The sequence below is a fragment of the Mobula birostris genome, chromosome 4, assembly GCF_030028105.1.
Source record: "Mobula birostris isolate sMobBir1 chromosome 4, sMobBir1.hap1, whole genome shotgun sequence".
Taxonomy (NCBI): domain Eukaryota; kingdom Metazoa; phylum Chordata; class Chondrichthyes; order Myliobatiformes; family Myliobatidae; genus Mobula; species Mobula birostris.
The window spans coordinates 191,665,324-191,689,901 of record NC_092373.1 but is presented as its reverse complement, the minus strand read 5'-3'; the positions used below and the strand labels follow the sequence as shown (position 1 = coordinate 191,689,901).

Below are 24,578 nucleotides of genomic sequence, written 5' to 3'. Positions count from 1 at the left end.
TGATCTGCCAGCAGCACCGGATGTTGGTCTCCGTGTGCGTCCCCAGGAACAGCCCGTAGATCAGGGAGTCCTCTGTTACGCAGCTGCTGGGGATAAAACGTGACACTAGCCCGTCCATCCTCCTCCACATCCTCTTTGCGAACTGGCAGTGTGCGAAGAGGTGGGTCACAGACTCCTCCTCACTGCAGTCCTCCCGTGGGCAGTGGGGTGCGGAGACGACATTCCGGGCGTACAGGAGGGCTCTGACTGGGAGGGCCCCTCTCACCGCCAGCCAGGCGAGGTCTTGGTGCCTGTTGGTGAGATCTGGCGATGAGGCATTTTGCCAGATGAACTGGACAGTCTGCTCAGGGAACCACCCCACTGTGTCCATCACGTCCTTCTCCTGCAGTGCCTGCAGGACACTTCATGCCGACCACTGCCTGATGGCCCTGTGGTCAAAGGCGTTCTCCTGGAAGAACTTTGCTACGTAGGACAGGTATGCCGGCAACGACCAGCTGACTGGGGCGTTGCGCGGGAGTGGGGCCAGACCCATCCTTCGTAGCCAGGGCGACAAGTAGAAACTGGGCACATAGTGGTACTTGGTGCCCACATACCTGGGCTCTACACACAACCTGATGCAGCCACATACGAAGTTGGCCATCAGGGTGAGGGCGACATTGAGGACGTTCTTGCCCCCGTTGTCCAGGGACTTGTGCATGACGGTCCGTCTCACCCGCTCCATCTTGGATCCCCAGACGAATCTGAAGACAGCCCGGGTGATTTCCGAGCTGTAGGAGCGGGGGACGGGCCACACCTGCGCCAAGTACAGCAGCCCTGAGAGCACCTCACACCTGATGACCAGGTTCTTGCCCGTTATCGACAGGGAGCGCCCTCCCCACAGTCCCAGTTTCTGTTTCACCTTGGCAGTCCGCTCCTGCCAGTTCTTGTTGCACGCCTCGGCCCCTCCGAACCAGATCCCCAACACCTTCACGTGGTCAGACCTGATGGTGAAGGGGACGCTGGATCGGTCGGGCCAGTTGCCGAAGAGCATGGCTTCGCTCTTCATGCGGTTGACCCTGGCCCCCGACGCTAGCTCGAACTGTTCGCAGGTGCCAATCAACCTGCGAACTGACCTCGGATCAGAGCAGAAGACGGTGACGTCGTCCATGTACAGGGAGGTTTTCACTTGGGTCCCTCCACTGCCTGGCAGCGTCACCCCTCTTATGCCCTCATCCCTCCTGTTGGCTTCCGCAAAGGGTTCTATGCAGCAGACAAACAAGACAGGGGAGAGGGGACAGCCTGCCTGACTCCAGACCTGATGGGGAAGCTGTCTGTTTCCCACCCGTTGACCTGGACTGCACTACGGATGTCTGTGTAGAGCAGTCTAATCCAATTCCGGATTCCCTCCCCAAATCCCATTTTGGAGAGCACGTCCGCCATGTACGTGTGCGATATCTTGTCGAAGGCTTTCTCCTGGTCCAAGCTGACCATTCAGGCGTCCACCCCCCTGTCCTGCACATAGGCGATGGTATCCCTCAGCAGCGTAAGGCTGTCTGAGATCCTCCTGCCCGGTACAGCACAGGTTTGGTCCGGGTGGATCACCTGTCCCAGAGCAGACTTGACCCTGTTGGCGATAGCCTTGGACAGGATCTTGTAATCCACATTCAGGAGAGAGATGGGCCTCCGATTTCTAATGTCCTCCCTTTCCCCCTTCCGCTTGTAGATGAGGGTGATGATGCCCTTCCTCATGGACTCAGACATACTGCCGGCCAGAAGCATAGCGTTGTACACTTCCAGCAGGTCTGGGCCCATCCAGTTCCACAGAGCCGAATACAAGTCAGCCGGTAAGCCGTTGCTTCCGGGAGTCTTACCCGACCCAAAGAAACGGATGGAGCCTGTCAGCTCGTCCAGGGTCAGTGGCTGATCCAGACTCTCCCGCTTGCCGTCGTCTAAGACCTGCGTGATAGACGACAGGAAGTTGCGGGAGGCTGTGGATTCTGTGGCCTTTTCGTCGTACAGACCGGCATAGAAGGACTTGCAGATCCTCAGTATGTCGGTCTGCGAGGACACGACTGAGCCGTCCTCTTCCTTAAGGTTGTGGATCACAGAGTTCCCCCTGTGCACCTTTTGGAAGAAGAAGCTGTAACAGTGTTACGCTAACACACGATACCAAATGTATGGACCAACCAATATGGGAAGAAGTTGTCCCACAGAGTCTCTTATGAATCTTTCCCTCCTCACCTTAAACCCATGCCATCTAGTTTTTGATTCCCTTTCCTTGGGAATAAGACTGTGTGTTCACTCCACCTGCACCCCTCGTTATTTTATACACCTCTTTAAGGTCACTCCTCTGTCTCCCATAGGCTTCAAGGAATAAAGTCCTTCCCTACCCAACCGCTCCCTAGAAATCACTTCCAATTCTTGTAGATCTTCTTTGGACCCTTTCTAGCTTATTGATGTCTTTCCCATCAGGGGGTGACCAAAACTGTTACAAAATACCACAAGAACATAGAGCATAGGAGCAGGATTAGGGCATTTGAGAAAACGGGCTTGTTCCACCATTCCATTTAGAAACCCTATCAACCCCCTTTCTCCGCATTCTTCCCGTAACCTTTAGTAATTAAGAACCTATCAACCTCCACTTTAAATATACCAAATAACTTGGAGTCCAAAGCCATCTGTAGCAATGAATTCCACAGATTCACCCCTGGTGACAGAATTTCCTCCTCATCCCTGTTTTAAAGGGATGCCCCTCTAGTCTGAGTCCATGCCCTCCTGTCCTAGACATGCCTGCCCGCCACTATCATGAACATCCATACTCCGTAATACCTCAGGTGTAGCCTCACCAACGCCTTGTATAAAGACATTTCACAACAGAGCTTCTTCCCATGGGAGAGTCCCCTCATAATTCCCTGCTGGAATTACCAACACAAAACTCATGCAGTGGCAGTTTCCAATGCCATGTCTGTTGCAAGGACATGGTGGTGCTACGAACCCAAGTGCTAAACACAGGCTCAGAGGCCGAATCGGGAGGCATTATGGCCATAGCGAGCGTGGAATTGGTGTCCAGAGGGAGTTTTTAGCCAAAGTCATGGTTTTAGTAGAGAATTCAGGAACGATGCTAGACTTAGAACTGATAGTCCCAGGAACCGCGGAACAAGGCTACTTATACAAGAGTCAACCAACGAACTGGCAACTCCTTGTTGTGGTCACAGGGTCTTTACCCTGCAGTTTGATGGGAAGCAGGTGTAGTTAGTGGAACCTGGGAATGATTGGAATTTAAATGAGGTGATCGAGGCCCAATTCCTGAGGTAAATGGCATGGTGGGGGATTGCCCAAAGGGACCATGACAATGTAATGCTTTTTGTGAGTAACTGGTGCTGAGATCAAAAGGTTTCCAGAGCTAAGGTTCCAGTGGAGACTCACACCTGTTGGAAGTTTAACAAGAGTCAAGCTTCAAGATTTAAGTTTACTTGCCATGTGTATATTGAAACATATAGGGAAACGCATTGTTTGCATTAACAACAACACACCCAAGGGCATGCTGTGAGTCCATAGGTTGTGTTCAGTGATCAGTTCGGTGTTGAGGTGAGTGAAATTATCCACGCTGATTCAGGTGCCTGATGGTTGAAGGGTAATGACTGTTCCTGAATGTAATGTGGATGTGAACGTAATGTGAACCAGAACATCAGACATGCTGTAGAACATTACAGCACTCTTCTCTTAAGCCCATCACCCCTACTGGGGTGTAGGCCACTGACTGCAGCTCACCAGAGACCTCCGTCCTGGGCCAGTCTTTCAAGCTGTCCCCAAGTGTAGCCCAGCCTCGAAGACAACTTCTTCTCCCAAGGATGAGGTCTTTGGAGCTTCTGCTGGTGTTTCTGTAGCTCTGGTTTTTATGGGATGGGGTTGCAAGCCCCTTGCTCAATCCTCCTCCTTTCGTAGCTGGGCCTGGGGCCGTCCATGATGGAGTTAACAGGATAGTAAATGCATGATGTTTGTGTCAACTGTGCCAATCTAGTATACTACTAAAACTCTCATGCTCTGTTTGTGACCTCCAATTAGCGCAAACAGTGCGTTACAGCGGCACTTTTTTTGACTAAATCGACTTAAAATGCACTAACTTACAGAATGCTTGCAAAGTTCAGGGTTATATATTCTTCTAAAATTGCTCACTCGCCAAAATCAACTCGTTCCCGTTTCACCCGAGCTGACCGGAGACGATTCCAGTTGATGCGACACCATGACGCATGCGCACAGCCAGCCTCAGCAGCGCAAACCAGTTGCCGGTACGGTCACGCTTTGCTATGACGATACATAAAGCACGGCCAAACCGTGGAGAATGTGCTGATTTATCTGAAGAAACCAGTATTCCAGTATGGTCAGCTGAATGTGGCTTTAAGCCGGGGGAAAAAGAAATGAAAACGTTAGAGTATTCTTGAAGGGTGGCAGATCAACTAGAAATGTTGTCATCAAAAGTGTCCTGCGTTAAACTAGGAAGAGCTATATTTGTCTTCCTACTCGTCTTTCTTCTTTACTAAGTTTTTCTTCTTTAATTTCCAAAGAAGATCACATCAGACTGCACTACCTTTCGCTCAAAGGATGCCCCAATGGGTGTGTTTCACCAGTAATTCTACAGTGAACCCTCTCCAGTGTAAATACTTACTGTACTGAAAGTGTTCAACAGCCTGAGCTAGTGTGTTTGACAGGGAATTCTACAGTGAACCCCCTCCAGTGTAATACTCACTGTACTGAAAGTGTTCAACAGCCTGATCTGGTGTGTTTGAGAAGGAATTCTACAGTGAACCCTGCTTTATACAAAGATAGGACAGCGAGCTGTTTCATGTTTATCTGTGCTGCGAACTACATGCATTCTGAATTATACTTTATTATTTATTTTTTGGTAATATAATGTTTTATGAGCTGTGCGTGACATATGTTTTGTGAGTGTACCTTGATCTGGAAGAAGGTAGTCTTGCAAACATGAGGAAATCTGCAGATGCTGGAAATTCAAGCAACACACATAAAAGTTGCTGGTGAACACAGCAGGCCAGGCAGCATCTCTAGGAAGAGGTACAGTCGACGTTTTGGGCCGAGATCCTTCGTCAGGACTAACTAAAGGAAGAGCTAGTAACAGATTTGAAAGTGGGAGGGGGAGGGGGAGATCCAAAATGATAGGAGAAGACAGGAGGGGGAGGGATGGAGCCAAGAGCTGGACAGGTGATTGGCAAAAGGGATATGAGAGGATCATGGGACAGGAGGCCCAGGGAGAAGGAAAGGGGGAGGGGGAAGCCGAGAGGATGGGCAAGGGGTTTAGTGAGAGGGACAGAGGGAGAAAAAGGAGAGAGGGGAAAAGAATGTTTCTATATAAATAAGTAACAGATGGGGTACGAGGGGGAGGTGGGGCATTAGTGGAAGTTAGAGAAGTCAATGTTCACGCCATCAGTTTGGAGGCTACTCAGACAGAATATAAGGTGGTATTCCTCCAACCTGAGTGTGACTTCATCTTTACAATAGAGGAGGCCGTGGATGGACATGTCAGAATGGGAATGGGACGTGGAATTAAAATGTGTGGCCACTGGGAGATCCTGCTTTCTCTGGCGGACAGAGAGTAGGTGTTCAGCAAAGCGGTCTCCCAGTCTGCGTCGGGTCTCGCCAATATATAGAAGGCCGCATCGGGAGGCCAATATATAGAAGGTAGTTTTGTTTGGTTCTTTATATGTGTACATTCAGATAGCAATAAACTCGAACTTGATTGCTGCTGCAACTAGATTTTCACTGCACCTGTGCTGACAAGTAGGCCCCTGGTCACATCAGACTACACTACCTTTCTCTCAAAGGGTGCCCCAGTGGGTCACCCGTTGTCTAGTTTTAACTAATCTCACCCACCTACACATGATGTAGATAGTCCAAAAATGTCAGTGCGAGTGTGATGGACTGAATAACTTATTTCTGTGTGACTCTATGAAAGTTATTCACAGCAAAGAAAGCAGCTTGGGATATCTCAGAGGGCATGGGAAGGAAGAAGGTTAGTGCAAATCTCTCTCGAAGGGAATGTGAAATTGATCAAAAATTGGAGAAAGTGGGGGAGTGCAGAATTTTGATTGTGTGTTTTTAAACTGCTTGCATTTAATTCTTCAGATAAACTGCAATGGCTTTACCATCAGTGACCAGCGTGGGCTGCAAGCCGTGGGCGTCGGATTATTTCCAAACCTCTGCCTTGTGAATCACAACTGCTGGCCAAACTGCACAGTCATGTTGAACAATGGAAAGTGAGTCCACAAAAGAGCTTTGCTGAGATAATGCAGTGAAATCAGCTTGCTGGAGGTTATCTTTCTGCAATAGGTCAATGTGTCTGAATAGGCAATAAACCAAATGCAACGTTAGTTATTAGACCTGCTTTGCATAATCTAACTAGGTGGTATGGGCGGCGGGGGTGGTGAGTGTTGTTAGTAAAGGGCTATTCGGTCCTCAAGCCTACTCTCCCATTCACTTGGAGTGCGGCTGATCTGCATCATACAGTCAACAAGCACTACAGCACAGAAATAGGCTCTTCAGCCCATCTAGTCCATGCCGAACTGACATTCGGCCTAGTCTCATTGACTCACACCTGGATGAAAGCCTTCCATACCCCTCCCATCTGTGTACTTATCCAAACTTCTCTTAAATTTTGAAATCAAATCTACATCCACAACTTCCTCTGGCAGCTCATTCCACATTTGCATCACCCTCTCAACGAAGAGGTTCCCCCTCAGGTCACCCTATTTCACCTTTCACCCTTAACCTATGACCCCGGTTCTAGTTTCACTCAGTTTCAGTGGGATGAAAACCTGTTTGCATTTACCCTATCTATACCCCTCATAATTTTGAATACCTCTATTAAATTTCCCCACATTCTCCTACACACCAGGGAGTAAAGTTCTAACGTAGTCAACCTTTCCCTACAACTCAGTCAAGCATCCTAGGTTCAAATCCCGGCCTCAGTTCCATAACTGTAGAAACATTCTATCAAGCTTAAATATATTAAAAGGTTCTTAACCCATTAAACACACAGGCCAACAGCCATAAAACAAGATAGAAAACCCTGAAAATTCATACTACCAGACTCAGGGACACATTCTATAGGCCAATTGAATCGTTATCTCGTATGATAAGATGGACTCTTGACCTCACAATCTACTTTGTCATGGCCTTGCACCTTATTGACTGCCTGCACCTCACCTTCACTGTAATTATAACTCTATATTCTGCATTCTGTCATTGTTTACCCCCGTACGGTTGGCACTGTAGCTTTACAGCGCCATCTGTAAGATCCGGATTCGACTCACGTGGCTGTCTGTAAGGAGTTTCTATGTTCTCTCCATGACTGTGTGGGTTTCCCCCGGGTGCTCTGATTTCCTCCCACATTCCAAAAATACCTAAGGTTAGGGTTAGTGAGGTGTTGGCGGCGGAAACAGGCGACACTTGCAGGCTGCCCAGCCAATCCTCACTGATTTGATTTGATGTACACGTGACAAATAAAGCCAATCTTTAAAATGTTCACTACCTCAGTGTACCAAAGTGACATAATGATCTGCATGGTGGTATGCAAAACAAAGTTTTTCACTGTTACTTAGTACATGCGATAATAGTAAATCAGTTTACCAATTTGCAAATAATATTTAGTTCCTGCCAATAATGGGAACATCTGGAAGGAATTAAAAAGCAGCAGAATAAACACTCAACCAAAGAAGGTTGGGGCAGCACAGTGGCGTAGTAGTTAGCACAACGCTTTACAGTACCAGCAACCCGGGTTGAATTCCTGCCATTGCCTGTAAGGAGTTTGTACATTCTCCCCGTGACTAGGTGGGTTTCCTCCGGGGGCTCTGGTCTTCTCCCACGGTCCCAAGTCGTACCCGTTAATAGGTTAATTGGTCAATAGGCATGGATTAAAATCAGCTTGAAGGATTGGAAGGGCCTGTTCCACACTGTATGTCAATAAATAAATAAAATAAAATTAATAAAAATCAAAAAAGAAAGGTTAAAGCAGAATGCAGAAATCCCAGGGCAGTCTAATTCGTGTGTGTGAGGGATTCAACAGTCTCTTGGGACTGAGGGTGAATTGCTTGCACTCCAGTTCTGTGGGTACTGAGGAGGAGACAGAGTGTGAACTGCAGACTTCCACAGACAGGACAAGGGATGACTGCTTGGGTTGGGCAGTTTGTGCAATGGCGCACCCCTACCACTTCTGCAGGTCTTCTGTGAGCTCCCAGTACATGGACTAGAGATTCTCAATCCCATGTCGAAAGTTCCTTCCCCCTCTTTCAAAGACAAAAGCCAAAGTCAAGTCGAGTTTATTGACATACGTACCAATAAATAAATAGAGTACATGTATGCACAGCACAATACAGGCACGTAGCATCAGATACACAACCTTCCACAAAAAAAAATAGAAATTAAACATAAATTATACACAACTTTTACAAAACACAATTAGAATTTTTTTTAAAAAGTCCATTTTTGTCGTGGTGGTCGCTGGCAGGATAGATGGACAAGAGGTTAGATATAGCAATACCAACGGAGCATTGGAGACATGACCGAGCGACATCGCAAGACAAATCATTCTCCACAAACACAAGGGCTCCACTACAGCACTAACCGAGGGTCCCCTTTAAATAATCATAGAATATGGGAAACCCATGCCAGTCACAATTAATGACAAGAAACACCAGAGCTTAACGGCTCTAGTTAAGGTAACACCTAGCAAGTGCAGATGCTCAAGAAACCTAGAAGTCCAGGGTTCTATGGTAAGTCACAGAGACCTGCAGGGCTCATGACACATTTGAGTGCAAAGTGATCAAAGTAGTCATAATGTTGGGATACCGTAGTCATTAGAATATAGAACACAGAGCATTACAATGCAGTTCAGGCCCTTCGGCCCACGGCCTTGTGCTGAACTTTTAACCTACTCTAAGATCAAGCTAACCCTCCCCTCCTACATATCCCTCCTGTTTACTATAGCATTGTGCAGTTTAGTTCAAGAACAAAGTGGCTGAAGGGAAGCAGCTGTTCTTGTGGGACTTCAGCTTTCTGTACCTCATGCCTGCTGGTAGCTGTGAGAAGATGGCATGGCTCAGATGGTGAGGATTGTTGATGATAAGTGTTGCTTCACGGAGCAGTGCCTCATGTAGATACTATCGATGGTGGGGAGGGAGGTGTCGGTGACATATTGGTATTGGTTTACTATTGTCACATGTACAGTGAAAAGCCTGTCTTGCATACTGTTGATACAGATCACATCATTACACAGTGCATTGAGCTAGAATAAAGTAAAACAATAACAATGTAGAATGAAGTGTAAAAGTTACCAAAGGAGTACAATACAGTTAAATGATAAAGTGCAAGATCATAGTGAGGTAGATTGTGCAGCCACGAGTCCATCTTGTGCACAATGTCCAATCAAGACAGTGGAATAGAAACTGTCCCTGAGCCTGGCGGTACGTGCTTTCAGGCTTTTGTACCTTCTGCCTGATGGGAGAGTGGAGCAGAGACAGTGTCCAGTGTGGGTGAGGTTTTTGATTACCATGTCTGCTTTACTGATTCAGTGAGAAATGTAGACAGGGTCCATGGAGGGGAGGCTGTGCTGAGCCATGTCCACCACTCCCTGCAGTTTCCTGTGGTCAGGTGCAGAGCATTTGCTGTACCAAACCATTACTCAACCAAACAGAATCCTTCCTGTGGAATATTGATAAAAATCGCTAAGAGTCGACAGGCTGAATTTCTTTCGCCTCCTGAGCAAACAGAGGTGACAATGAGCTTTCTTGCCCGTGACATAGTGGTCATAGGCCAGAATTACCCAATAGTGGCTGGTAATATTGCAGTTTTTAAGATGGGTTTTCGTGCATCCTACGATGACACAACAGCAATGAGAGGAGTTGCTCTTGGGTCCAAGCTTCTGGTGTTCAAACTGATGTGTGTAGGAGTTTGCTGTGCACATACTGACTGTCCTGTTGCCTATAGTCCAACTGCAGCAACACTAATACTTCTTCATGGAGATGAGGAGGAACTTCTTTAGCCAAAGGGTGGTGAATCTGTGGAATTCATTGCCACAGACGGCTCTGGATGCCAAGACATTGGGTATATTTAAAATAGAGTTTGATGGGACTTGATTAGTGAGGGCATCAAAGTTTATGGGGAGAAGGCAGGAGGATGGGGTTGAGAGGGATAATAAATCAGCCATGATGGAATGGCAGAGCGAACTCAAGGACTGAATGGCCTAATTCTGCTCCTATGTCTCATGGTCTTAAGTTCTAGGCACTCTAGAAATCCAGGTATCCCTTCCTCTTGTGCTCTGGTACCCAAAGATCTATTGATGAAGCATGTAGTGCTCACGTGGGGCCAGCAGTAGCAGTGATGGATCTTACAGGAATCTCGGGAAAGTTGTATTATGTCCCTGAAATCCGACATTGGGTTGGTTCTGGGTCATAGGTGCACATTGGTACATTGTAGTCGGAGTGTGTTGTTCAAGTGGAGCATTGGAAAGGGAAGGTAGGTGCGTGGAAACAGCACTCTCCTCTCCTACCCACCATCCACAAGCCAGAAACCTCATACAGGTCCTCTCCAGGTTAAATACAGCCCATACATACGTTTTTACCAGCTGCTACAGAATTGCAGCTATCTTCTCCCTTGTGAGAAGGATGACCTAATTTAGCTCCTATGTTTTATTTTTATAGTCTTAATTCTGAATAGTTGCATTAAGTGCCCTGGTTTGCCTATGCATTGCCCTTAGCTAGCCAATGATTTTTAGTTAAATTGATTACTGGACACCATATTTCTGACATGCCAAACTGATTAGGCTATGAAAGGAAAGGAACCCTGTCGTAACTGGTGCTGTGTCCGTTCTTGAGACTAGGTGTAGAGGTCAGAAGTAAAATATTTCAGGAGAGCCTGAGGGGGAATTTGTTCACTCTGAAGGTGGTGTGACTGTGGAACAAGCTGCCAGCAGAAGTGGTGGATGTGTGTTCGATTTCAACATTTAAGAGAAATTTGGTTAAGTACATGGATGGAAGTGGTATGGAAGGCTATGGTCCAGGTGCAGGTCAATAGGACTAGGCAGAATGAAAGTTTAGTATTGGCTAGATGGGCCAAAGGGCCTGTTCCTGTTCTAGTGCTCCATGACATCATGATTCTATAACCCGGGGAAGACCCATATTGACATTTGCTCCTGGGATCACTAACGTTTATCTCCAAAATGTGACAATCGGTGAGAGGCTACAGGTTCAAAATGTCGTGCTCCCTTCACTTTGACTCATTAATGACACACATTGTCCTGTTCAAGTCACTGATGGATCAAACATCTAATTCAGAGTGTGGGCCAATGGGGACCGGTGGACCTGTGGGAACATCATAATCAAAATCTAGATCCTATCCTCGCAAACATGAGGAAATCTGCAGATGCTGGAATTTCAAGCAACACACATAAAAGTTGCTGGTGAACACAGCAGGCCAGGCAGTATCTTTAGGAAGAGGTGCAGTCAACGTTGCAGGCCGAGACCCTTCGTCAGGACTAACTGAAAGAAGAGATAGTAACAGATTTGAGAGGGGAAGGGGGAGATCTGAAATGATAGGAGAAGACAGGAGGGGAGGGATCTGGAAAGTTGATTGGCAAAAGGAATATGAGAGGATCATGGGACGGGAGGCCTAGGGAGAAAGAAAGGGGGAGGGGGAAGCCCAGAGGATGGACAAGGGGTATAGTGAGAGGGGCAGAGGGAGAAAAAGGAGAGAGAGAAAAAAAAATGATAATAATAAACGAATAAATAACGGATGGGGTACGAAGGGAAGGTGGGACATTAACGGAACTTAGAGAAGTCAATGTTCATGCCATCAGGTTGGAGGCTACCCAGACAGAATATAAGGTGTTGTTCCTCCAACCTGAGTGTGGCTTCATCTTTGCAGTAGAGGAGGCCGTGGATAGACATATCAGAAAAGGAATGGGACGTGGAATTAAAATGTGTGGCCACTGGGAGATCCTGCTTTCTCTGGCGGACAGAGCGTAGGTGTTCAGTGAAATAGTCTCCCAGCCTGCGTTGTGTCTCGCCAATATATAGAAGGCTGTATTGGGAGCACCGGACACAGTATATCACCCCAGCCGGCTGACAGGTGAAGTGTCGCCTCACCTGAAAGGACTGTCCGGGGCCCTGAACGGTGGTGAGGGAGGAAGTGTAAGGGCATGTGTAGCACTTGTTCCGCTTACAAGGATAAGTGCCAGGAGGGTGATCGGTGGGAAGGGATGGGGGGGATGAATGGACAAGGGAGTCGTGTAGGGAGCGATCCCTGCGGAAAGCGGGGGGGGGGGGTGGAGGGAAAGATGCGCTTAGTGGTGGGATCCCATTGGAAGTGGCAGAAGTTACGGAGTATTATATATTGGACCCGGAGGCTGGTGGGGTGGTAGGTGAGGACAAGGGGAACCCTATTCCTAGTGGGGTGGCGGGGGGATGGGGTGAGAGCAGACGTGCGTGAAATGAGAGAGATGCGTTTGAGAGCAGAGTTGATGGTGGAGGAAGGGAAGCCCCTTTCTTTAAAAAAGGAGGACATCTCCCTCATCCTGGAATGAAAAGCCTCATCCTGAGAGCAGATGCAGTGGAGATGGAGGAATTGCGAGAAGGGGATGGCATTTTTGAAAGAGACAAGGTAAAAAGAGGAATAGTCCAGGTAGCTGTGAGAGTCCGTAGGCTTATAGTAGACATCAGTGGATAAGCTGTCTCCAGAGATAGAGACAGAAGGATCTAGAAAGGGGAGGGAGGTGTCGGAAATGGACCAGGTAAACGTGAGGGCAGGGTGAAAGTTGGAGGCAAAGTTAATGAAGTCAACGAGCTCAGCATGTGTGCAGGAAGCAGCGCCAACGCAGTCGCCGATGTCGCGAAGGAAAAGTGTGGGACAGATACCAGTATAGGCTTGGAACGTGGATTGTTCCACAAAGCCAACAAAAAGGCAGGCATAGCTAGGACCCATATGGGTGCCCATAGCTACACCTTTAGATTGGAGGAAGTGGGAGGACCCAAGGGAGAAATTATTCAGAGTAAGGACTAATTCCACTAGACGGAGCAGAGTAGTGGTAGAGGGGAACTGGTTGGATCTGGAATCCAAAAAGAAGCGGAGAGCTTTGGGACCTTCCTGGTAGGGGATGGAAGTATATAGGGACTGGACATCCATGGTGAAGATAAAGCGGTGGGGGCCAGGGAACTTAAAATCAGTGAAAAAATTCAGAGCGTGAGAAGTGTCACGAACATAGGTAGGAAGGGATTGAACAAGTGGGGATAAAACAGTGTCGAGGTATGCAGAAATGAGTTCGGTGGGGCAGGAGCAAGCTGAGACAATAGGTCTGCCAGGACAGGCAGGTTTGTGGATCTTGGGTAGGAGGTAGAAACGGGAAGTGCGGGGTGTGGGAACTATAAGGTTGGTAGCACTGGATGGGAGATCCCCTGAGCGGATAAAGTTGGTGATGGTGTGGGAGACAATGGCCTGATGCTCCTTAGTGGGGTCATGATTGAGGGGAAAAAAGAGGAGGTATCCGTGAGTTGTCACTGTGCCTTGGCAAGGTTGAGGTCAGTACGCCAGACTACAACAGCACCCCTCTTATTGGCAGGTTTTATAGTAAGGTTAGGATTAGTGCGGAGGGAGTGGAGAGCAGAGTGTTCGGAAGGAGTGAGGTTGGAATGAGAACAAGGTGTGGTGAAGTTGAGATGGTTGATGTCCCGTTGGCAGTTAGCAATAAAGAGATCCAGAGCAGGCAGAAGACCAGAGCGGAGTGTCCATGAGGAGGAGGAGGGTTGAAGATGGGAGAAGGGGTCATCGGTGGGGGTGGAAGAGTCCTTGCCAAAGAAGTAGGCTCGGAGACGGAGACGGCGGAAGAAGAGTTCAGCGTCATGGCGAACGCGGAACTTGCTGAGGTGTGGGTGAAGGGGGACAAAGTTGAGGCCCCTACTACGAACAGTTGAAGGTCGGAGGGGATGGTAAAGACCCGGCACAGATGAGAAGTGGGATCAGAGGGGGGAGGGGGAGGGAGGCTAGTGGTGTCAGTGGAGAGGGGAGGGTTGGGGTGAGAGGAAGAAAGAGCATCCGAGATGCTATCCTGATCTCCGTGCTCAGTGCTTGCTGAAGGGTCCTCAGGAGCATGGATCCTGAGGTCAAGGGTTAACTACTGTCCGAGCTAAGATTTATTTCAGCAATAGGCAATGAACAGACAATTGGGCTTCCAGATCCACATGGGTTCCTAGTGAAGCCCCAGAAAAGTAAAACACTTCTCTGATCCCAAGTGATATTTAAAAGGGAAACATTTACAAAAAAAATATAAGCGACACACACAAAAAGCTGGAGGAACTCAGCATTTATGGAGGGAAATAAACAGTCAATATTTTGGGCCTTGACCCTTCATTAAGACTGGAAAGGAAGGAAGGTGAAGCCAGAATACAAAGGTGAGGGAAGGGGAAGGAGTACAAGCTGGCAGGTGATAGGTGAGACCAGGTGAAGGGGAAGGTGGGTGGGATGAAGTAAGAAGCTGGGAGGTGATAGGTGGATGAGGTAAAATGCTGAAGAAGGATCAATTTGATAGGCAAGGACAGTAGACCATGGAAGAAAGGGGAACATCCCCATATTCTGGCTCCTTCCCTCTTCTTTTCCAGTCCTGATGAAGGATCTCGGCCCGTAAGAGAATCTATTTATTCGCTTCCATGGATTCCGCCTGTCTTGCTGAGTACCTTCAACTTTTTGTGTGTGTTGCTTAAGATTTCCAGCATTTGCAAATTTCTTGTATATTTACAAAATAAGAATTCTTTGGGGGCTCCAAAGTACTTAGAAGGCTGCATAGTGATGTGGACAGTAGAGCTGCTGCCTCAGAGCTTCATTTAGTTCTGACTCCCAGTTCTCTTCATGTAGAATTTATACTCTCCCTCTGATGGCATGGGATTCCTCCAGGTGCTCTTCTTTCCATCCACATTCCAAAGATGTGTGGGTTTGTGGGTTGGTTGGCCAGTGTAAACTACCCCTTTTGTGTAAATGTGTGATGGAGTTTGAGGGAAAGTTGCCGAGGAATGTGGTGTAAAGAAAGAGTTTAATCTGGTACTTGCTAAAATGTGTAAATACAAAATGGTGTCAGCTAGGAATGTGGTAGTGCATGAACACACATTAAAGTTAGTGTGCTCCTATCCTCGCTCTGAGCGAAAAAGATTGTTCTCACATCAAAACACAAGAGATTCTGCAGGTACTGGAAATCCAGAGTGATACACACAAAAATGTTGGAGAAACTCAGCAGGTCAGGCAGCATCTATGGAAGTGATGAAGGGTCTCGCCCCGAAATGTCAACTGTTTATTCTTCACCATAGATGTTGCTTGACCTGAGTTTTATTTTATTTAGCATGGTAACAGACCCTTCTGGCACAACAAGACTGCAGTGCCCAGTTACACTCATGTGACCAATTAACCTATTAACCCATATGTCTTTGGAATGTGGGAGGAAACTGGACCACCCAGAGGAAACCCATGTAGTCACGGGGAGAACGCACACACTCCTTACTGTCAGCGGCGGGAATCGAACACAGATTGCTTGCACTGTAACAGCGTTTTGCTAACTGCTACACTACTGTGCCAAGCTGTTGGTTCCTCCAGCATTTTGTGTGTGGTCCTCACATCAACATCTTTCACTCACAGTGTTAAACCTGTGCTTCCGCTATTTCAACTCCCTGTCTTTATGAACAGCTTCCCTCTATCTGCCATACCAAAATATACTATGATCTAGTTTGTCTCCAAATCTCCCCTCAACCTTCTCTAGTTTAAAGAGAACCCACCCCAATTTCTCCAGTCTAAACCTGTAGTTGATATAGAGTCACAGAGCAGAGAGTCCTGGAGTAATGCAGCATGAAGACAGGGCTTTTGGCCCGACTGGTTCATGCCCACCAAGGTGCACATTCGAGCTTGTCCCATGTTTGGCCAATATCCCTCTAAGTTCTTCCTCTCCATGTACTTATCTAAATGTCTTTTAAATGCTGCTCTTGTACTCGTCTCAACCACTCTCTCTGTAGCTTATCCCATGTACACACTATGTACGTATAAAGCATTTGGCCCTGAAGTTTCATTTTAAATCTTTCATTGCTCACCTTAAATCATTGATCCCCTTCCCTTGGAAAAAGATTGTGTGCATTCTCGCTACCTATGACCCTCATGATTTTATGCATATCTATAACACTCCTCATCTCTGGACACGTTCTAGCAAATCTTTCAATCCTCTTTGGGACTTTCTGAAGTGTGGTGACCACAATTATGGCTGAACCAGTGGCCTGTATGTGTTCAACATAACTCTCTTTCTTCTAAGACCATAAATAATAATTGCACAGGATCTGGCCTTTCAGAACCTCAAGCATGTTTGAATAAGGTCATGACCCATCTTCTTTTTGCAAGTCCCTTGTATTGAGGGTTGATTTGATATGGGAGTTAATGTTTTTTTTGTTCCAAATCTCTCTGCCATCTTTCATCCATCTGGGTAGCACCTTATATCGTGTCTGGGTAGCCTCCAGCCTGATGCCATGAATATCAATTTCTCCTTTTTAAAAAAATTTCCTCCCCTCCCCTCTTCTTCTATACCCCACTCTGGCCTCTTACCTCTTCTCACCTGCCTATCACCTCCCCCTGGGTCCCCTCCTCCTTTCTTTTCTCCTATGGTCCAGTCTCCTCTCCTATCCCAACCACCTGGCTTCACCTTTCACCTTCTAGCTATCCTCCTTCCCCTCCCCCCACCTTTTTATTCTGCCGTCTTCCCCCTTCCTTTCCAGTCCTGAAGAAAGGTCTCGGCCTGAAACGTCAACTGTTTATTCATATCCGTAGATGCAGCCTAACCTGATGAATTCCTTCAGAATTCTGCGTGTGGTCATCTTAAACTTTGCTGCTTGCTCTTTATCCTGGTCAACATTCATCCATATGCTCACTGGCATCGTTAACTCACTGGTCTGAATAAAATGTTGGTCTTTTCTCAGTCCCTCCACCTCTCCCCCTCCCTTTGTAAGCCCTTCCAGCCCAACACCCCTCCTGGGCATTCACATTCCTCCCAGTCCGGCCTCTTGTACATTCCTGAATCTAACTGCTCTGTTGTTGGTAACCATACTTTCAGCAGTTGGGTCACGTACTCTGGAAATTCCATTATGGACCCCTCCCACTCACTTTCCTACTCAAAGATCCTGCTGTTTGATCAACAAAGAATCGTGCAGCACAGTACAGGCCCTTTGGCCCACAACAGTGTGCTGACATTTTAACCTATTCTAAGATCAACCCGACCCTTCTTTCCCACATAGTTCTCCATTTTTCTATCATCTGTGTACCTATCTAAGAGTTTCTTAAATGCCCCTAAGGTATTCTGGCTCTACCACCACCCCTGGCAGCACATTCCACACACTCACCATTCTCTACGTAAAAAAGTTACCTCAGACATCACTCCCATAGTTTCCTCTAATCTCCTTAAAATTATGCCCTCTTTTATTAGTTATTTCTATCCTGGGAAAAATTCTCTGGCTCTTATGATCAAGTCACCTCTCATCCTCTTTCTCTCCAAAGAGAAAAGCCTATCCTATTAATACATGCTCTCCAGTCCAGGTAGAACCCTGGTAAGTCTCCTCTGCACCCTCTCTAATTCTTCCACAAATGTTGCTCACTGATGCCTATTTCTCATTACCATAGCCTGGCTCTATAGTTGATTAAAGGGTTGTCCTTCTCAGTGTCCTGGGAAGTGTTGCCATGTTGAAGATGTTCTGAAAATGTAATTTGTAGTGCATGATTTATTTTTCCTTTGGTTGTGAAATGTGGATTTCGATTTTTGTCTTCCAGTCATGATGCGGTTAACTCAATGTTCCACACGCAGATGAGGTGGGTCAAGCCATGGCTGCTCTTTGTTTTGTCCCCCCGTGTCCCTGTCTAACATTAACACTGCACCACTGAATACTTATCTTCTGCAATAGCCTCTACTTCTTCTAACCACAATTCTCCCAGCCAAACAGAACTTCTGGAAAATACACCCCATCAAAATCTGAGTGGGTGATGAAAGTGAATCAAATCAAAACAGGCAGTATGTTTTAAAAATAGTTTTCCTTAGTCACCAACACAGTCAGCTCCTGAAGAGAAAGAGTCTGATGGTTTGAGCTGGGAATTTATGTCATAGTGGGTGGAGAGACAGGAAAAACTAGATTGCTTTGACTGAGAAGGATGGGGAGGGTCAATGCAGAATGAGGACATGGTGTACAGACTTAAAGATTAGATTTATTTGCCACAAGTACATTGAAACATAAAAACATGCAGTGAAATGTGTCGCTTGCATCAACAGCCAACTCGATCCGAGGATGTGCTGGAAGAAGCTCGCAAGTGTTGCCATGGTTTCAACGCCAACATAGCATGCCCACAACTTACTAACCCTAAACCGTATGTTGTTGGAATGTGGGGTAAAACCAGAACTCTGGGAGGGAGAACGGACAAATTCCCTACAGGCAGTGATGGCAATTGAACCCGGGTCACGGCCGCTGTAAATTGTTACACTACGGTAGCGGTAAAGGATTGGATACGGAAGATCGTGGAGTAGAGGGGGGTACAGGGCTTTATGTACAGAGGATTTTGGAGAGGTGTTGGTACAGAGGGATGGAGAGAGGAGGATGTACGGAGGTATTGTGTGCATAGAAAGGTACGTGATGGTGGAGGCGTGTACACACTCTGGTAGAGTGAGAGAATTGAGGGATACCGAGGCAGTGATTAAGGGACGGGACGATGTGGGGATGGGTGTTGTGATTGGGGATTCAGGTTCCACATTGAGTGGTGACCCTGGCCAGAAGCATGGAACAAACTGAGCTCGCTCCTCTGTTGGTCCCCATTTACAGACCTTAGCGACATGTAGTCCGCCTTTCCATCCTGTCCTTCTCGTGATTGCTTTGCTCTCTATTTCCCTATTTTATTTTTGAATTGGATGTTTTTCTAATCACAAGTTCTATCTCTGAAGTGAGGGTGAGCATGAAATGGGATGGGCACCCAACACTGACTCTGACGTTGAATTCAGCTAAAATAAAGGCACAACTGGCCCAACATAGCCTGCGAAATGTGCTGTACCACATTGGTTGTTGTTTGATGTGGTACATTTTACATTCTTTGCCTGTATCTTTAAGGTGCTTTCACCTTTAAATCATGTAACTATTTTATGCCAATGGTTTAGGCTAAAATCTAAGCTGAGAATCAAAGGGTCTCCCCTACTCCATTGCATAAACTCAGATGTTCAGAGCATTCAATTCATAACCAGATCACAGGAATGAATATCATACATTCAGCTTGATAGCAAACAATCTGACCTAGAAAAGGACCTCACCTCAGAGTGCCACATTTCATCAGACTGGAACATGAGAGAGATGTAGAAGGTGCCCTAGTCAGAAGGGTTTGCAAGGGTGGCCTGACTCAGAAATTACTTATCTATAAATCCCAAGAACACACGATCACTTCTTTGCTTTCCCTGTGAGCTTGCTGTGTGACACTGATTACTGCACTTCCTTCTTGACAACAATGGTTAGACGTTGAACATAAGAACATAAGAAATAGGAGCAAGAGTAGGCCATCCGGCCCATCGAGCCTGCCCCGCCATTCTATAAGATCATGGCTGATCTGTCCGTAAACTCAACTCCATCTACCCGCCTTTTCCCCATAACCCTTAATTCCCTTACTATGTAAAAACCTATCTAACTGTTTCTTAAATATATTTAGTGAAGAAGCCTCAACTGCTTCCCTGGGCATTGAATTCCACAGATTCACCACTCTCTGGGAAAAAGAGTTTCTCCTCATCTCCGTCCTAAATCTTCTCCCCTGAATCTTGAGGCAATGTCCCCTAGTTCTAGTCTCACCTACCAATGGAAACAACTTTCCTACTTCTATCTTATATATCACTTTCAAAATTTTGTATGTTTCTCTAAGATCCCCTCTCATTCTTCTGAACTCCAGAGAGTATAATCCCACGCGACTCAATCTCTCCTCATAGATTAACCTGGAATCAACCTGGTGAACCTCCTCTGCACTGCCTCCAAAGCCAGTATATCCTTCCTCAAGTACGGAGACCAGAAATGCACACAGTACTCCAGGTGCGGCCTCACCAGTACCCTGTATAGTTGCAGCATGACCTCCCTGCTCTTGAATTCAATCCCTCCAGCAATGAAGGCCAACATTCCATTTGCCTTCTTAATAACCTGTTGTACCTGCAAGCCAACTTCGCTGGCTGAATGTGTGTTGGACATCGAGAGGCAGAATCCGAATCACAAGCAGGTTTAATATCAAGAAATTTGTTGCTTTACAGCAGCAGTGCAGTGCAATACACAGAAAGTATAAATTACAATAAAAATATAAATACAGTATAAAAATAAATTAAGTGTGTAACGCAAAAAGAAAGCAAAAATAGTGAGGTGGTGTTCATGAGTTGGTTTATTGTCCATTCAGAAATCTGATGGTGGAGGTGAGGAGACCATACCTAAAGCATTGAGTGTGTGTCTTCAGGCTCCTGTACCTCCTCTTTAATGGCAGTCATAAGAAGAGAGCTTGCCTTGGGTGATGGGGGCCCTGAACGATGGATGCCGCCTTTTTGAGGTATCACCTTTTGAAGATGTCCTTGATGGTGGGGAGGCTAGTGCCCATGATGGTGCTGTAACTTTCTGCAGCTTTTTCCGATCTTGCGCAGTGGCCCTTCCATACCAGGCAGAATACTCTCCACAGTACATCTGTAGAGATTTGTTTAGAGTTTTTTGTGGCATACCAATTCACCTCTTCACTTCTTGTTGATGGAATCATTATGTTGGGACCAGGATAGATCTTCAGAGATGTTGACACCAGGAACTTGCCACTCTATTGGTGCCACTCTATGGAAGCATTAATTCCTTCCATGATAGTCATGTTGACTAAATGTTGCTTTAATTTCAAGCACACTGACCCAATAGTTATTCATATAAGGTTACATGTATTATACTGTAAACATTATTTGCCATCTGTTGTCAATGACTGCTGGCTGTGCAGATGATTTTGACTGTAGATAACAAATTTCACGTCACATGATCATACTGAATGGCGGTGCAGGCTCGAAGGGCCGAATGGCCTACTGCTGCACCTATTTTCTATGTTTCTATGTTTCTATGTTTTCTATGCCGGTGATAATAAATCTGATTCTGATTCTGGACACACTGGATGTGTTCTCAAAGAACATTGGCCCATTGAATCAATGCCAATCACGGAGAACTTCTTTTGTTTAACAGAAAATGACATTCCTTCCCGCCTGTGGCACTGCTGCCTCACTGTTTTAGCAACCTGCATGTCATTCTGACTTCTGGTTCTGCTTATGTGGAGTTGAAGCTCTGCTTGCGATCACGTGGGCTTACTCCCGTATTCTAAAGCTAATTGACCATTGCAAATTGTCCCTGGAGTGCAGGTGAGTGGCTGAACCTGGAGAAGAGAGGGTTGATGGGAATGCAGGCAGAATAAAAGTGGGATCAGTGTAGAATTATGAACGTGTGCCCATATTACGTCGTTTATGAAAGACGAGCAGACCTAAGAAAACATGGCAATTCCAATTCAAAAGCCTTGAGAACAAAGCACTTTCAGTCAAAAACATTGAAAATTGTCCCTCTCTCAGTATTTCCCTGTATCCCTGCAATTTATTTCCTCCTTCAAATTGTTCCCTTTCATACACGAATGCCCTGAATCCAGAGAGTACATAACAGGACATCATCACCAACAATGATGATGCAGCCTACAGAGAGGAGGTGGAAGAGCTCAAGACTCTGTTCCAGACTGGAAAAAAAAATGACTTTAGAGACAAGACTTCAAGCAGTGATACTTTATTCACCATGATATCCTGGAGAGCCTGCAGAAATGTGCAAGCTCAAAGTGACAGACCGATTTTGGTATATGCTTATACTTCTAAACAGGTGAATATACATGACTACTGGCATGCAAGTTATTCTGTTACACAAGAAGATATACATAACCAGGAACAGATAGGTACATTTGTAGCACAAGATATTTAAAATCATAAAACAGACAGTAATAAAGTCATATGAATGTATGTTCCTCTTTTTTGCTCTTATTGCTACAACCTGATTATGAAAGACTGCCTGCTGAAAGTCTAAGTTTAGGACACTGGGTTACAAAGGTTCATTAGGTCACAAAATTCAAATAGAAAAATGGAAGTTAGCTATTTTATTCATTAACCTTTTTTTGCTGACCCTTCTTCTACAATTCCCTCATTTTAAATCATAAAATCAACTTTAAAGATTAGTTTCAGCTATAGGGGCTTCATACCTCAAAGGTAAAGGTCTCATAACTAAATAATCCTTCTCTTTGTTTCCCTCATCCCCTGGAGCTCTCCTTCCTCTATAATATACAGGAATAAGAGGCCGATTCCTTCCCTATGTGGGTATTGCTCTATATGTGCACTGAAGTATTACTGCACTCAATATTGTACCGTTGTGAACTAATAGAGCCTACCACCTACTCAAGATTCCAAATGGCCACCATCCACCTGGAGGATTGTAATTATGTAACTGATCCCCTGTTTTTTTTTTTCTGGAGCTTGTGATAGTTATATTTTCTGATTCATCAGGGATACAAGTACACCATTCTTGTCCTCTTAGGGACAACTGCCTCCTTTTTCAGACAACACAAAGTCTCGGGCCATTCTGCCTTGTAATGATACAGTTCTTACTGCCGCTAACTCGGCTGATATTTCTGAAAAGGTTTTTCTAGTTTAAACAAAAATACGTTATGTTTCATTTGTTAATCTCTCTAATGTGGAAGCCACATTCATCTCACCTTGAATGACTATGAGGAAGGATGCTACGTAGCATTTACATCAGGACCACCAGACTCAAAAACAGTTACTTTCCCCAAGCAGTAAGGCTGATCGATACCTCCACCCACGAACCCATCCCACAAACTTTCCACTACCACTACTTTATCATTTCTTACCAGAGTCACCTTATATACAGACACACCTGGGCCTAGTGTCACTTTATGGACATATAATCATTCTTTGCATATAAGCTATCTTACATATTTATATTTGTTGTGTTGTTTTATTAATGTGTTCTTTATCTTACTGAGTTTTTTGTGCTGCATTGGATCCAGAGTAACAATTTATTTGTTCTCCCATATAATTTATTTGTTTCCCTTATTTATTTGTTCTCCTTACTTAATGGAAATGACATTAAATAATCTTGAATCAATTCCCTTTCAATTCGTTAGCCACCTATTAAATTTACAGCAGCCAAATAGCTTGCTGACATCAAGCACACCTCCCTTCCTCACATCCCATGCACACAACATCAATATTTCTCTTTTGCAATATTATTTTTTATTGCAACTTACTGTAATTTGTTTGCCTGGACTGTATTACTGCTAGAAAGCCAAATGTCCTTCCTTGTGGAAAAAGCATGTGTTGAAAACTTTGCACATTTATACTTAGTTGTTTTTAGAGATTCAGCACAGAACAGGCCCTCCTGGCCCAAATCGCCTCACTGCCCAGCAACCCACTGATCTAACACCTGCCTGAGTAAAGGCTGATTTACAATGACCAATTAACCTACTAACTGTGGACTGTGTGGGGAAACCGGAGCACCCAGAGAAAACCCATGCAGCTCAGAATCAGAATCAGAATCAGAATCAAGTTTATTATCACCGGCATGTGACATGAAATTTGTTAACTTAGCAGCAGCAGTTCAATGCAATACAGAATCTAGCAGAGAGAGAGAATAATAATAATAATAAAATAAAACATAATAAATAAACAAGTCAATCAATTACGTATATTGAATAGATTTTAAAAATGTGCAAAAACAGAAGTACTATATATTAAAAGAGTGAGGTAGTATCTAAGGGCTCAATGTCCATTTAGGAATCGGATGGCAGAGAGGAAGGAGGTGTTCCTGAATCGCTGAGCGTGTGCCTTCAGGCTTCTATACCTCCTACCTGATGGTAACGGTGAAAAAAGGGCATGCCCTGGGTGCTGGAGGTCCTTAATAATGGACGCTGCCTTTCTGAGACACTACTCCCTAAAGATGTCCTGTGTACTTTGTAGGCTAGTACCCAAGATGGAGCTGACTAGATTTACAACCTTCTGCAACTTCTTTCGATCCTCTTCATACCAGACAGGGATGCAGCCTGTCAGAATGCTCTCCATGGTACATCTATGGAAGTTTTTGAATGCATTTATTGACATGCCAAATGTCTTCAGACTCCTAATAAAGGATAGCTGCTGTCTTGCCTTCTTTATAACTACATCAATATGTTGGGATCCTCACAGATCCTGACACTGAGGAATTTGAAGCTGCTCGCTTTCTCCACTTTTGATCTCTCTATGAGGATTGGTGTGTGCTCCTTCGTCTTACCCTTCCTGAAGTCCACAATCAGCTTTTTTATCTTACTGACGTTGAGTGCCAGACTGTTGCTGTGGTACCTTTCCACTAGTTGGCATATCTCACACCTGTATGCCCTCTCGTCACCACCTGAGATTCTACCAACAATGGTTGCATCGTCAGCAAATTTATAGTTGATATAGGTGGTTCAGGGGAGAATAT

General features: G+C 45.7%; 1 protein-coding gene across 2 annotated transcripts in view; it reads left to right on the top strand.

The window, feature by feature from the left end:
- The window catches only part of smyd1b (SET and MYND domain containing 1b), an 86,807-nt gene that overhangs the window by 46,914 nt on the left and 15,315 nt on the right, over positions 1 to 24,578 (top strand). The window contains exons 4-5 of one of the 2 annotated variants that reach the window (XM_072256709.1): positions 6,121 to 6,251; positions 17,827 to 17,865. In XM_072256709.1, the coding sequence (XP_072112810.1) occupies positions 6,121 to 6,251; positions 17,827 to 17,865 (170 nt within the window). The remainder of the gene's footprint in view (positions 1 to 6,120; positions 6,252 to 17,826; positions 17,866 to 24,578) is intronic. The other variant, XM_072256710.1, reaches the window with a different exon arrangement.